This window comes from Mus caroli, unplaced genomic scaffold, assembly GCF_978045245.1.
Source record: "Mus caroli unplaced genomic scaffold, Mus_caroli_1 scaffold_13, whole genome shotgun sequence".
NCBI classification, from domain to species: domain Eukaryota; kingdom Metazoa; phylum Chordata; class Mammalia; order Rodentia; family Muridae; genus Mus; species Mus caroli.
Window position 1 is genome coordinate 76,705,599 of NW_028227268.1, and position 13,963 is coordinate 76,719,561.

Here is a 13,963-nt window from a genome sequence, read left to right on the forward strand (position 1 = left end):
CTGTACAGTCATTAATTCATCTAAACAGCATTAAATCATGAAAGTTCATTTTCATGTTGATCTGCAGGAAATATGCCCAATAGGGTGAGCTATCACTCAGGCAGTAACTACACCAGGCTATAGACAGTGAAGATCTCTTGGTCTCCACTCACACCAAGCCACATAAGTGAGGAGTATGGCAATGACAAATCTGAGAAAGCACATCAGTAGCAGGAAGCAATCCTGGGACGAAGTCTTTGTGGCCATGCCTCACCAGAGTGCTCCCATTAGAGCTGAGCAGGACAGGGAGCCATCTCTAGGGAGCTCACTTGCCCACTGCAGCTCTTTCTGCATGGCATCCACCAATTTAATAAACAAGACACAACCACGAAGTACTTCCAAATTAAACCCCACCCTCCCGACATTTGTTTTATTTTAGTTTTCCTTTAAAGTCCTATTCCTCTTTGCTGGATGGTTTTAGTAACCAGGATAGAAGTTACCAATAATTGTCTTTCACAGATAAAGGAGATTTGGAGCCTAAAGGACACCCAAAATGTTAACGTGTTGGTGTTTGAAAGAAGGATCTGTAGTGTGGAGAGACAGCATCATATCAACAGTGAGTGTGAGAAGAGACAGCTAGAGGTCCATCCACTCACTGCAGCTGCAAAGTGGGAATTCAAGATGAACTGACAGGAAATAGTCTTGGCACTTCAGGGGCGTCCAGCCTGGTGATATGCCGTAGAGGTCTTCTCCTAAAACTCAAGCTTTGATATGAGGACTGTCTTCAACATTGTAGACGTCGTCTTGTGCTCATGGTGATGCAACCTCTTTATTTAGTAAAGTTCTGATCTTAGAAACACATAATGCTACCAAGCTGCAGAGGGAGAGAGATGTTGAAGAAAACAATATGAGGTCACCTTTCAGGTCTAAGCAGAACTTTCATTTATGAAATATACTCAGAATTTCAGAATCCCCATTCACAAAAACCATAACAGTGAACAACACCACACAGGGTTCTGGTACTAGGGCATAAAAAGTTTGTTTAGTAAGCATCCGTTCAAGGAAGAATTACTTTTAAAATGCCAGTTCATACTGACATCCTTCAGGATGTGCATGTAATAGAACACACACAAAAAAATGGTATATCCAAAAAGGTAGTTAACATCAAACCGAGTTACCTAATCAAGTTATGCATTTTGGAACTGGGTTAAGAACTAGAATATTCATGTGTTTACAGCTTTGGAGTGTGATACTTTAGAAAGGGATAGGAGTGTCTGTTGACCTGACAGACATCTCTGGAGTCAGATGCATGCCATGGCATGTGTGTACAACACACACACATACACACGCACATACACACTACCATCCACAACAACAATATATAAATCCTTTCTTGAAAGAAAAAAAAAGTGGTTTTGAAATTTGCATAGCATCTACATCTTCTAACATTAAGCATGGAGTAGAAAACCATGTAAGAAAGCCATGCCTTTTCAAAGGAGCTGGTGGTGGTCTATGACACAGTTTTAAAAAGATTACCTGTGAGGCACTCACTTAACTATGACACATGCACAAAAACATGGGGCATTTGAGGTAATGAACTTCATCTTGGGGGAGAGCTGTTGGTATCTGTGCACTAGCCATACCATCAGCTGCATTTCTAGAACTCACGGAGGAGCCAATCAGAGACTAGCTCTACTTGGGGCTCACTCACACAGCCCACCACACCACCCTATCATTCCCACAGTGCTTGCCAGAAAGCTCCTAAAAGGATCTGTATATTAACTTACATGCCTTCTGACTTTTCAATTTTTAAAAATTTATTTATTATTTTGTGTGTGTGTTTTGCTTGAATTATGCATGTGCATAACATGGGTGCCCCTAGTTGTTTTTAAAGATTTATTTTAAGTTATGTATATATAGTTTTGTGTGTGTGTGTGTGTGTGTCTGTGCACATGAATACAGGTGCACATAGACATCTGCTATTCGCCTGGAGATGGAGTTGTGAGCCCTATGCCATGGGTCCTAGGAACCAAGTTTGGTTGCTGTGCAAGAACATAACCATTCACTGGCAGGCATCTACCATTTTCATAATCTTGTACTCCAATAGGCATTCAATTAGGAAACTATGAAGTAAAACTGAAAAAGAAAATCAAGCCAACTCATTCAATTTAGCTTTCAAAAGCAAAATCTATCATTCAGCACTGCTCCTTCTGTACCAGATCAGACAGAATGGTTGGGAAATCAGATGGCTGACACATCACTGGACACCATGGTAACAAGATAGGGGCTATCAAAACTACAGTTTAGAATTCAAGGTGAGCAATGGACGCCAGGCATTATCTTCCTGCCTAGAAGATGAAGATGGAGGAAGAGGAACAGGAGGGGGAGGAGGAGGAGAACGAGGAGGAGCCATCAAGAAGAGGGAAGGAGGAAAAAGAGGTGGAAGAGACAACAAGAGAAGGGAAGAAGGGAATAAGGAGGAGGAGGGGGAAAAGGAAGGAATAAAAATATCAAGAAGACACAAAGTTCAAAATCGATTGACACAAACCATGCCAGCTTACCTTGGAGATCCCGGCCTCTTTTTCATAAGGATGTAATCTAAATTTGGACAAGAGGAGGCAGGAGTTGAAAAGAAAATTGAACACATCATTAAAAACACGCATGGTGCTTTCTTAGTCTAATCAGGGATATTGCTTTTGTTTTTAATTCAGTTGTTCCCTAGTAACTTTGGGAGGTCCCCTCCCTGTACTGTAAAGGTAATATCCCTTCGCTCACGGCTTGGTGCATTCACCCACATAACATTCCTATCGTGCAGAAAGGCATTAGTAAACTGTCTTTTACTGAAAGAAATGAAGAGGTCTAGATGTGTAAATTGGTTGCTGGACAACAACCTAAACATGGACTCTCCAAGCAACCAGAGACACAAGGCCCTACTAACGGTCCTTCCATCAAGAACTCTTTAAAAATTATCACTAGCAGCATTATTCTGGTTTTGGCTCCTTCCTTGGCCACCACCTACTCTTCACCCTCCACTTCCTGTCACAGACCTTCAGATCCTCAGAAACCAACTTCCATCAGAAAAGAAAAAATGGCTTTGGGCTATGACAGGAAATACATTTGTATCGTGTTTTGTTTTCTTTTCTTTTGTTTGTAATTTATTTCCCTCTATTAGACATCATCTTACTATTATAGTTCAGGATACCCACAAGTTGTGATGACCCTTGTGCCTCATCAGCCTGATTCCTGGAATTATAGGTGTTTACAAACAGAACCAGTTTAACTAGTCATCACGAATAACGAAGTTCTAAACATGAAAGGGAAATATCCTGACATCTGACAAGCATACACTGAATCCTCACTTTCTGCCCAGTCATGTGAAACAAGTCTTAAAGATAGGAAGCATACATACAAAGAACAATAAACAGACTGTGGAGTTTGTATTTAGGAATATGTGTGCATATACATGTACATACATACATGTGACAATTAATGTAAAAAGAAGTGATAAATTCTAAAAAAAAAAACAAGGAGTGATATATAGGAGAGTTTAGAGTGAAAAAGGAGGGGGGAAAAATATCATAATTATGATCTCAAAAAGTAAAAGAAATAATGTTAAAAAATGGCCATTGGTAGACCTCCCTCATTGGTTAGGAGCACTTGTTGCTCTTCCAGAGAACTCCTGTCAGAATAGCTCACAACCTAGGTCACTCACTGAGTCTTTCCAAAGGGTTAGAAACCATCTCAGTGCTTAGCAGGTACTGACACATAGGCTGGAATTTAGAAAGGGTTATAAAACATGTCTTGGATTAGGAAACATGGGTAATTTAAATTCCTTAGCAAGTGGAGTTCCTTGAAGGCAGTCAGAGTGGTTGAGAATTCTTCTTCTAGTTCCTTGGTCTGGCAAATATACATGAAATGTACTGTCTTCTATCAGACAGAGTTAATGAAATGTGTAAGGATACCATTAAGCAAGAGCAACTGTGGGCCCAACATTTTCCAACCACCAGTATCTATGACTGGATATCATTCTTCCTCGAAACTGTGCTGTTTAAATTGTTTAGTCTCCAAAGAATGCACAATGATACTCTGAGCACTCAGAGGGAGGCACGGAAACCTGTGATTTTTTTCAGTTAAAGGCCTTGTAGGAGCTCCACAGGGTATGCTTGCTCAGTGGATAGAAAGTGGCATGGTACCCTCCTATAGAAATAAAACATTTTGCTTTGCAAACATTTTTTGGATTTGTGATCATATATAAAGGAGACTCCAGACTTATTCCTACCATTGGTAACCATCTTAAAATTACTTACTTGTGATAACTAATGTGCTCACAAGAACCAGAAGCAGAAAGAAAATGGAGAGTCCAATAGCAAGGCCTTTAGTCCTGGCTGAACTGCTTCCTAGAGAGTAACAGCAAATTGAAGAGGCATCAAGTGAGATGAATAAGTCAATAAAACAAATAATATCAATAATCACATGTGGTGTGCTTAACACTATTAGCTCGAAAAGCATATGGCCATTTGGCCTAATATGAACAGCTCCAATTTGCCTTAAGGTGTTTGGTTTTCTTTTTGTTGTTTTGGCTGGAAGGTGTACTGCCAGACACTAAACCCAAGGACCCAAGTCCTTGCAAATGCTAAAAGGGATCACCTATTCCCAGTCCAGAGCTGCTTTTCCCATCCCACATAGTCCTCACAAATTCCTATCCAGATTCTTTTCTTACTTCACCTTTTGTTTCTTCTGTGTTCTTTACACATACCAAAATAGAGACTGTTTCTCCCAGGAGCCAAGAGAGTGTGCAAACCTATTTGTATTTGTAGAGACAGGACTTGGGAAAGCACTCCTGAGTATCTTAGATTATTTTCAAGCTCACTGTAGAACAAGTCTAGAAAAATCCTGTAGAATTGGACTCGTCTAAGATCTTCTTACCTTGTGGTCTTAAGGTAAGGTAATAAGGGAAAAACATCACCAGTGGGCTCTCCATAGAGTGGTCAGTGGGTGGAAACTGTAAGTAGGGTGGCCATCTTTATCAGGACACTCTTTATAGTCCATTGTGATTAGGTTTCTGGTGGCCTTGACTCTGTCCTGTTGACGTCTATGGACGTCCCTAACTACTGGCGTCCAGCATGAATAATGTTGGATGACTCGTAGTCCTCCTCAGATTTCATGATTCTCCACTTATAATTTACTCCTTCTGGGAGCACGTCCAAGGAGGTGTAGGCAATGTTTAGGTTTAGGTGATGTCTACAGTCTAGCCTCTGTTTGTAACTTAGGACCTGAAATAATAAAACTTTCCACAAATAATCCTGGTTTTCTGGAAGGAAATGAGATGGTAAGTCAGGGAAAAAGATGTGAATTCAAAGCTGACTGTGTCTACTAAAAAAACAGTGTTCACTGTCAAGGTCCTATGCCCAAACAATTAGATGTACATGCATAAGCGTCAACACTATGGAATGCAGTGAGGAGCATTCAATAACTTGTCAAAAGGTATGCATGCTAGTATCTAATAGTTTACTGGGAAGCTACATGTCTCATCATTTTCCCAGTCAGTGATGACAACAACCACCCAAAAAACCAACCAAACAAACAAACAAACAAACAAGAGACCAAAACCAACCAAACAGAAAGTTCAGTTGTGGTTGTGCTCTGATCTGAATGTTTGTGTCTCCATTACTTTCTTTGTTAATGTTTAATCCTCAATGCAGTAGACTGAGAGCTGGAGGTAACTGGAAAGTCAATAGTCAGAGAGATGGCACTCATGAATGGGAATAGATTCTGTATAAAAAGGGCTAGAGGGGCTGGCATGTTCCTCCCTTTACAAGAGAAAACCCTGAGTTCACCAGCGACAGGAGCTCTGATCAGACGGACGCTCACGAGCTTTGATAATGGCACTCCCAGCCTCAAGAATTGTCAGCACTACATTTTATTCATTCATTTTTTTAAAAGTCTATTCTAAGGTATTTTCTTACCAAAGCCCAAATGAACTAGAATGTGTTGTGTTTACCGACACCAGTACCACAGGAACCTGCAGCACTGGGACCCCAGTTCTTCCTACAAATGCTGGGTCCCACCATCTATATTCAATGTCACAATCTCCTCTATCTCAAACTATAGCATTGGCATGTCTTTTCTTTATGAATTAAGGTGCTGCTGAACACTGCCAACCCACCCAGATAGCTGTATGCTAGGGACAGTGGGAAGTTTTGAGAGTGCCACATGCTGTCCTGTCTGATATTAAGCTGGCAAATTTGTTTTTAAGATGCATCCAAACCAGGTTAGGCCTAGCATCTCTCTCTCTCTCTCTCTCTCTCTCTGTGTGTGTGTGTGTGTGTGTGTGTGTGTGTGTGTGTGTGTGGTCTGTCTGTCTGTCTGTCTATCTGTCTGTCTGCCTACCTGCCTGCCTGCCTGCCTACCTGCTTCTGTGTATGTATGTGGTGTGTGTGTGTGTGTGTGTGTGTGTGTGTGTGTGTGTGTATGTTGTGTGTATGTGTGTGTGGTTTGTAGAAGACTCACTTGAATGCAGATGTTTCCAAGTCATAGCAGCTACCGGTGCCCCTCCTCCAGATCTCAAGCACTGTAGTAGTGGTAGCTGTCATCACATATACCACTTGCCCCCTTTGCAAATATGATCCAAGCCCTTCATGACATTTCATAGCCATATTATTCTATAAAATTCATTACAATAAAGTGATTTTCACATTTAAAAATTTGGGGTATTATATCCATTGTATCCATTGAACGAATAATGAAACAGATTCAGAGACAGTGGACAGTTCTATAAGTCACACAACTCTTAGCCAAGATCTCCTGAGATAGAAAGACAGGAGTAATCAATGGGCCACAGAGAGAAGTGTCTTAGGGGTTCTATTGCTGTGATGAAGCATCACAACCAAAGAAACTCTAGAGGAATGGGTTTATCCAGCTTATGCTTCCACATCACTGTTCATCATCAAAGGAAGTCAGGACAAAAACTCAAGCAGGGCAGAATGATGGCTTGTATATGCTCAGCCCAGGGAGTGGCACTTTTAGAAGGTGTGGCCCTGTTGGAGTAAGTGTGGCCTTGTTGGAGGAAGTGTGTCACTGTGAGTATGGGCTTCAAGACCCTCATCCTAGCAGTGTGGGAGCCAATATTCTGCTAGCAGCCTTCAGATGAAGATGTAGAACTCTCAGTTCCTCCTGCATCATGCCTTCCTGGATACTGCCATGTTCCTGCTTTGATGAAAATGGACTGAACCTCTGAATCTGTAAGCCAGCCCCAATTAAATGTTGTCCTTATAAGTATTGCCTTGGATATGGTGTCTGTTCATAGCAGTAAAACCCCAACTATGGCAGGCAAGGACCTGAGGCAGGAGCTGATGTTGAAGCCATGGAGGGGTACTCCTCATCGGCTTGCTCGTCATGGTTTGCTCAGTCTGCTCTCTTATGGAACCTAGGACCACCATCTTAGGGGTGGTACCACTCATAGTAGGCTGGGCTCTCCCCTATCCCCTATCAATCACTAGTTAAGAAAATGCCTTGAAGACTTGCCTATAGCCCGATCTTTTTTTTTTTTTTTTTTTTTTTTGGTTTTTCGAGACAGGGTTCCACTGTGTAGCCCTGGCTGTCCTGGAACTCACTTTGTAGACCAGGCTGGCCTTGAACTCAGAAATCCGCCTGCCTCTGCCTCCCAAGTGCTGGGATCAAAGGCGTGTGCCACCACCGCCCGGCCTATAGCCCGATCTTATGGAGGCATTTTATTAATTGATATACCCTCCTTTAAATGACTTCAGTTTGTGTCAAGTCAACACAAAACTATCAGGCAAAGGGAGCATGCAGCATGGTGAAGGACAATGGCCAGTTGTCCTAGGATGAAACAGAGGACACCTGTATTATCTGCTCTTGTGACAGAGACATTGTTCCAAGCACTAGGATGCCTGAGGCAGGGTGGTTGAAGTCAAATTACTAACTTACATACTGAGTTTCACACAAGCAAGAGCTACAGAGTGAACATTAAAAACCTCTAGTTAATCATATGAACACATAAACTGTTGCTTCTTTGCTAAATCTCTTTTTCATTGAAGTTAGGAACTTATCTATGTTCTTCAGGCTCAGCCTATGATCCCATCCCCTGAAGCAGGCAGAAATCCAGCACTGAAAACTTCTGCCAAACCTGAGAGATCCTCACAATTCTATAATGTATGAAGCTGCCTGGAACAAAGCAGTTTTTCTCACACATCCCTATTCTCCAAAATCCCAGCTATAACCTAGCCACCCTCTACAAACTTGCAGCCCAGTTCCCCAGCATCCTCCTAGTTAATAAACCCACAGGTCAATGGGAGGAGAAGAAATCAATACCTCCCATCAGATTGTTCTAGCAAACAAAACAAAACAGTAACCATGCTTCTGCTGCTTTTTAGAATTTATGAATTTAGAAATCAAGGTGAAAAGAAGGGTCAATCAGGCAAGAAGAGACAAAAAGCTTCTACGGCAGCACAGCAGTGAGAGGCTGTCCCTAGGCAGAGGGTCCTCTCTGGAACTTCTGTTCTTTGTCACTGACAAACCAACTATGATGTGCGGGGCAGGGCAGTAGAGACAGGCTCACCCATAGGAGGCAGCTGTGCTGACAACATTGAGATCAGAACAGAGCCCAGGTTCCATGGAAACACTTTATGAATGACAGGTGTCAGATTCTCACAAGAAGGTATGAGGACTGGGACTCATTACAGTTTTCAGGCCCAGCATGCACATTTCAGTCAGTCCTGATAGGACACATAATACTGACCTACATCTTAGTGGAAGGCTAATGAGGCTAGTCGGCTTATAAGAGATCCTATACAAGACCCAATACAAAGACTTGCACATATGTGCAGAGAGTGGGCACAGTCTATGTTTTCTTTCTATTTAAGAGAAACAAAGATGGTTGGTACCAAGAGTTTCAGAATTTGGGTATTTCTGAAAATTTTGAACTATTTGCATATAGAATATCTTCTGGGTGGAGCTTGAGTTTAAATACCAATTTGTGTAACACATTCATATACCTACATAGGTCAACACTGGTAAGCTCACAAGCTCTGGATGATTCTGTAAATGAAAATTCTGTAAGTGAATTTTCCAGATGTATCAAGTCAGTGCCCAAAAGGTCTCAGATTCTGGAACAGTGCATATTGGGTAAGAGCCTCAGGCTGCAAGGCATTGAGTCGATTTGTACTGGGCAGTGGGCCCTCACCATAAAGAGCTGACAATCCCCAGCCTGACCATTCTGCAAACAAATACGCTCGGATATCAAAAGCAACCCAACATATGCCCAAAAAATTAAAACACCAAAACTTATCTGTAACTTCCTGGTAGCTACATATATCTATGAACACACACACACACACACACACACACACACACACACACACACACAGAGAGAGAGAGAGAGAGAGAGAGAGAGAGAGAGAGAGAGAGAGAGAGAAACAGAGAAAGACAGACAGATGATGATGATGATGACAATGTATATGTATATGTGTATGTATATGGTGTGTGTCATGTGTCCCCCTCACCCCTCTAAATGAACTCAGCCTTCATCCTGCAGAAAGACCAGGGTTCTTTGCTTTTAAATAAAGCAGCTCCAGCCTGTTTTGAGATTGAGTCTCTCTGCTTCTCTGCCTCATTTTTCTTAGACTTTGGATTCTCGGATTAGTCAGGTTTAACCAGTAACTCACAAATCAAGAAAATCAGAAGTTCTGTGTGCTGTGGCCCATATGTAGATGTCAGGAGTCAGCTTGAGGGAGTTTCCTTTTACCATGTGGGTTCCAGGAATTGAATTCAGGTCACTGGGCTCAACAAGTACTCTTATCAGCTAAAACGTCTCAAGCCCACCCCCAAGTCTCCCTGCCCCACATTTTTGTAAAGGCCAAATGGTTCCTTCATCTCAAGAACCAAAAAAGCAGGTATTCGAGAGTAAATGTGCACCTCAGCAAGTTTGAAGGTCACCACAGACCACACAGGAATGGCTCCTGTGACCAGGCTGCAGTAACACTATTGGCATCCATGACTCTGTCACATGACCTGGTCTGGCCCTGGTTGTCAGTGCTGAACTATACTAAAGTGTAGCCAGGGGCTTGGGCACAGTCCAAAACCTGCCCTGGAGAATATAAATCTCTGAAGTGAAGGAAAAAGGAGGCCTGCAGAAAATCACGTCAGAAGATCACTGTGAGAGCAAAACGCAGGGACGCAGCAGCCAGCACAGGAGATTTTCTTCCTTACTCTGGGGTGTTTTATCTCCCAGGTGGATGGGAAGTACAAGGGAACTGATAGGAGTCCTGGGACAACGGAAGAGGAAGCTCAGTGCGCTTAGCCCTGAGAGAATGTCGACTTGGTTGCTAAGAATAAGGTAGAGAATCTCTTATGGACCCATTGGCCAGGCAGCCAGAGGACTTTTAAACACTGACCTGTGAGAGAATTTCTATGCTTGATTAAAACCTGCTACTAATAACTTCATGCAAGCAGACATGATGACATGGACTTTTTATCCCCTCGTTCATAAAGCAGAGGTACCCTGAAATACATATGGACACCCAGACCAGCCAAACTATACAGTGGGAATATGTGTGTGTGTGTGTGTGTGTGTGTGTGTGTGTGTGTGTGTGTGTGATATGTGTGTGTGTGATACGTGTGTGTGTGTGTGTGTAAAAATAAAAAATCAATAGCAAAGTATAGGGCTAAACAATTACAAAATAATGAACTGAATTTAAAAAGACAGATTATTCTCAGCTTCTGTAATCAGTGGAAAGCATTAGAAAACAGATTAGGAAGTAGCATATGAAGACAGTACATATGCATGGTTCAAATTTTAATTAAAAACAGAAAATCAGGATGCCCACATCCAAAACGAACAAACAAATAAACAAACAAACAAAAGCTGTTTTTAATCTCAGAACTGGAATTTTCGTGAACTTTTCACTAGAAAGTTAGAGGCAGGGTAACCAGGAGGACATAGCATCAGAGGACAGCCTGAGCTACATGAGATTATGACATTAAAAATAAAAAATAGCAAATGTTTAACCACAAGTGTATTTATAAGGACCGTTGTTTCCTTGTTATGGGAAAAGAACAAATTAATAGCAATCAGAGGACTCAATCCCCCTGCAAGAAATAAGCAAAGAAAGAAGGAGAGCTCACCTGGTTGAACCTGCAGTGAGGTGGTCAGTGTCTGCACGCCATCCCATCCCTTCATTTCCACTCGACAGCAGTAGAGACCGCTGTCGCTCTCATAGGCGTCCTCGATTGTCAAGGATGCATTTCCTTGAAGAAGCTGCGAGTTTATCTGGTAGCGGTTGCTTGTCCGATAGTTGACTCGGCGTCCATCAGTCCAGACCAGTGTTTGTCCACATGTATCAGAAGCGCATTCGCCTCGGCCCCAGCACACGAATGAGAGTATACGAGATTCAGGATAAGAACATGGCAGCGTCACAGGGTCACCTCCCATTCCATAGACTTCCTGGAACGCTCCTGAAGCAGCTGCGGTGAAGAAGAGGAAATAGAACGGGCTCTCAACAGTTAACCAAGGTTTCATTTTTACTTTTGCATTTTTTCCCATTTTTCCTTTTGCTTCAATTGAGGATTAAACTTGGGGGCATGACACATGGGAGACATGTGCTCTGCCACTGTGTTCCAGCCCCAGTTCTTCTGTGCATTCCTTTTGCCCTCGTAGAGTCCAAATAGCTTAATATTTCACTATAAACATTTTTTTCTTTTCTTTTTTGGGGGGGGTGGGGGTGGGGGTGGGTTTTGAGACAGGGTTTCTCTGTACAGCCCTGGCTGTCCTGGAACTCACTTTTTTAGACCAGGCTGGCCTCGAACTCAGAAATCCACCTGCCTCTGCCTCCCAAGTGCTGGGATTAAAGGCGTGGGCCATCACTGCCCGGCTCACTATAAACATTTTTATGTTTGCAGATTCCTCTTTGGTATGATTATTTAATGCATATGCTTGTGGCTAAACAACATTGTACTGTGTGATATTCACCCTGTTTCTTATTTTCTTATTTCTCTCTCTCTCTCTCTCTCTCTCTCTCTCTCTCTCTCTCTCTCTCTCTCTCTCTCTCTCTCTCTCCTTACCACCCCCACCCTACTCCCCTTGTTGTTTTTTCTTCATTTTACTTTTTGAGACAGAGCTCACTCTGTAGCCCTGGCAGGTCTAGAACCCACTATATACACTAGGCTAGCCTAGAACTCATAAAGATCCTCCTACATCTGCCTCCTGAGTGCTGGGTTTAAAGGCACCACCATGCCTGACCTGTAGGTTTGTTTCTTTTTCTTTTTTTTTTTTTTTTTTTTGGTTTTTCGAGACAGGGTTTCTCTGTATAGCCCTGGCTGTCCTGGAGCTCACTCTGTAGACCAGGCTGGCCTCGAACTCAGAAATCCACCTGCCTCTGCCTCCCAAGTGCTGGGATTAAAGGCATATGCCACCACTGCCCAGCTGTTTGTTTCTTAATCAGGGTCTTGCTCTTACTGCGACTATCCTCCTGCCTCAGATGTCTGAGAGGTGGAATTACAAGCATGCACCACTAAGACAGGTCTAATTTAACTTTTTAAAGTTATTTATTCTACTCTGTTAGGTCAGATTCTGATTACATCATGTCCCCCTTTCCTATCCTCCCTGTAAACACTCGCATGCAGTCAGCCCTCTTTGCTCTCTTTCAAATGCATGGCCTCTTTTATTCATTCGTGGGTGCTACATACATATTTGTGTATGTATGTATCCTGAAATACATAAATCCAACCTGCTCCATCTGTATAATATAACTGTATATCTGTATATGTGCTCAGATCTGACTGTTTGATGTCAGATTACCAACTGGTGAGCTCTTTCCTGGGCTAGACTAGTTCTGCTCTTAGCTAACTGGGACAAGGGAAATGCAAACTGAGCTTCAAGTTTAGGTTTTTAAAATTTAAAACCTGTCTGTCAGAGAGGCTGTGCATGTTGATGGGTACTCGCAAACCTAGAACCTGAGAGGTAGAGGCAGGAAAGTTAAAATTTCAAAGCCAGCCCTGGGAAACTAGTGAATTCAAGACCAACCTCAGTTCAGGAGACTCCATCCCAAATCACCCAGCCCTTCCCTTTGATGCTGGTCACTAACTCTTTACCCATCTCTTGATATAAAGATCAAGGTTTTCATTTACAGCACTGTGGCTTCAAAGCAGAAGGTTGGGAGCTTTAATGGCAGTTTTCAGGGAAGGTTTTATAACACTATTGGGAGGAGGGAAGTTTTAGGATCAGTCCTCAAAAAAGAAAACTCCAAATAGGGATCCCTTCTTGTAAGTGGATAACATTCTAGACAGAGTAAGGACCAGTTACTCAAGAAGGTCACAGGAAGGTCACAGAATCAGACGATTCAGTCCAGAACTAAACCATGCAACTTCTAAAACTAAAACAATTCACATTTAAATATGAATCTTCTTGAATAGTAGAAGAAAATCTCTCCTGCCAATGGCTTCTGAGTTGTCTTTAGAGGAACTCTGAGGGCTGAGGATGTGGCTCAATGATACTATGCTTGCCTAGCCTACGCCAGTCCCTGGGATAGATCCCCGGTCCAGGAAATAAGCCAACCAACCAACCAACCAACCAACCAACCAACCAACCAAGAACACAAAACAAGGCCCTGTGAGTTTCACTAGCCAGTCACCTATACTCAGACCTAAGCTGTGAGTTTGGACATGACCTGAGAAAGCACAGTCCTCACTGTATCAGTGTGTATTTCATACTGGGACACACAGTATTTGATGGCTACCTAATACCTTTTCAGAACCACAGATATAATACATCATATTATAATAAGATTATTATAGAAACACGTGATAAGAAACATCTTCATCCCATAGTCTTAAACATACTCACCCCTTACATGCACACACATGTACTCGTGCCTTACAAGTCTATCACACGAATGCTCATGGGCTCACCCCTCACATACTCTCGTGGTTTTACGTTTGGCCATCGATTTTGAAATACATGCAAGCAAAC

The 13,963-nt window shown here is 42.4% G+C and overlaps 1 protein-coding gene across 1 annotated transcript in view; it reads right to left on the reverse strand.

Annotated features, from left to right (window-relative positions):
- The window catches only part of LOC110306130 (hepatitis A virus cellular receptor 1 homolog), a 12,015-nt gene extending 422 nt beyond the window's left edge, over positions 1-11,593 (reverse strand). Inside the window, exons 1-4 of the mRNA XM_029483874.2 lie at positions 11,122-11,593; positions 4,287-4,376; positions 2,541-2,577; positions 1-853 (exon numbers count right to left, since the gene is read on the reverse strand). The exon at positions 1-853 is cut by the window's left edge and continues 422 nt beyond it. Of these exons, the coding sequence (XP_029339734.1) occupies positions 790-853; positions 2,541-2,577; positions 4,287-4,376; positions 11,122-11,539 (609 nt within the window). The 5' untranslated portion in view covers positions 11,540-11,593 and the 3' untranslated portion in view covers positions 1-789. The remainder of the gene's footprint in view (positions 854-2,540; positions 2,578-4,286; positions 4,377-11,121) is intronic.
- Positions 11,594-13,963: the final 2,370 nt, after the last annotated feature.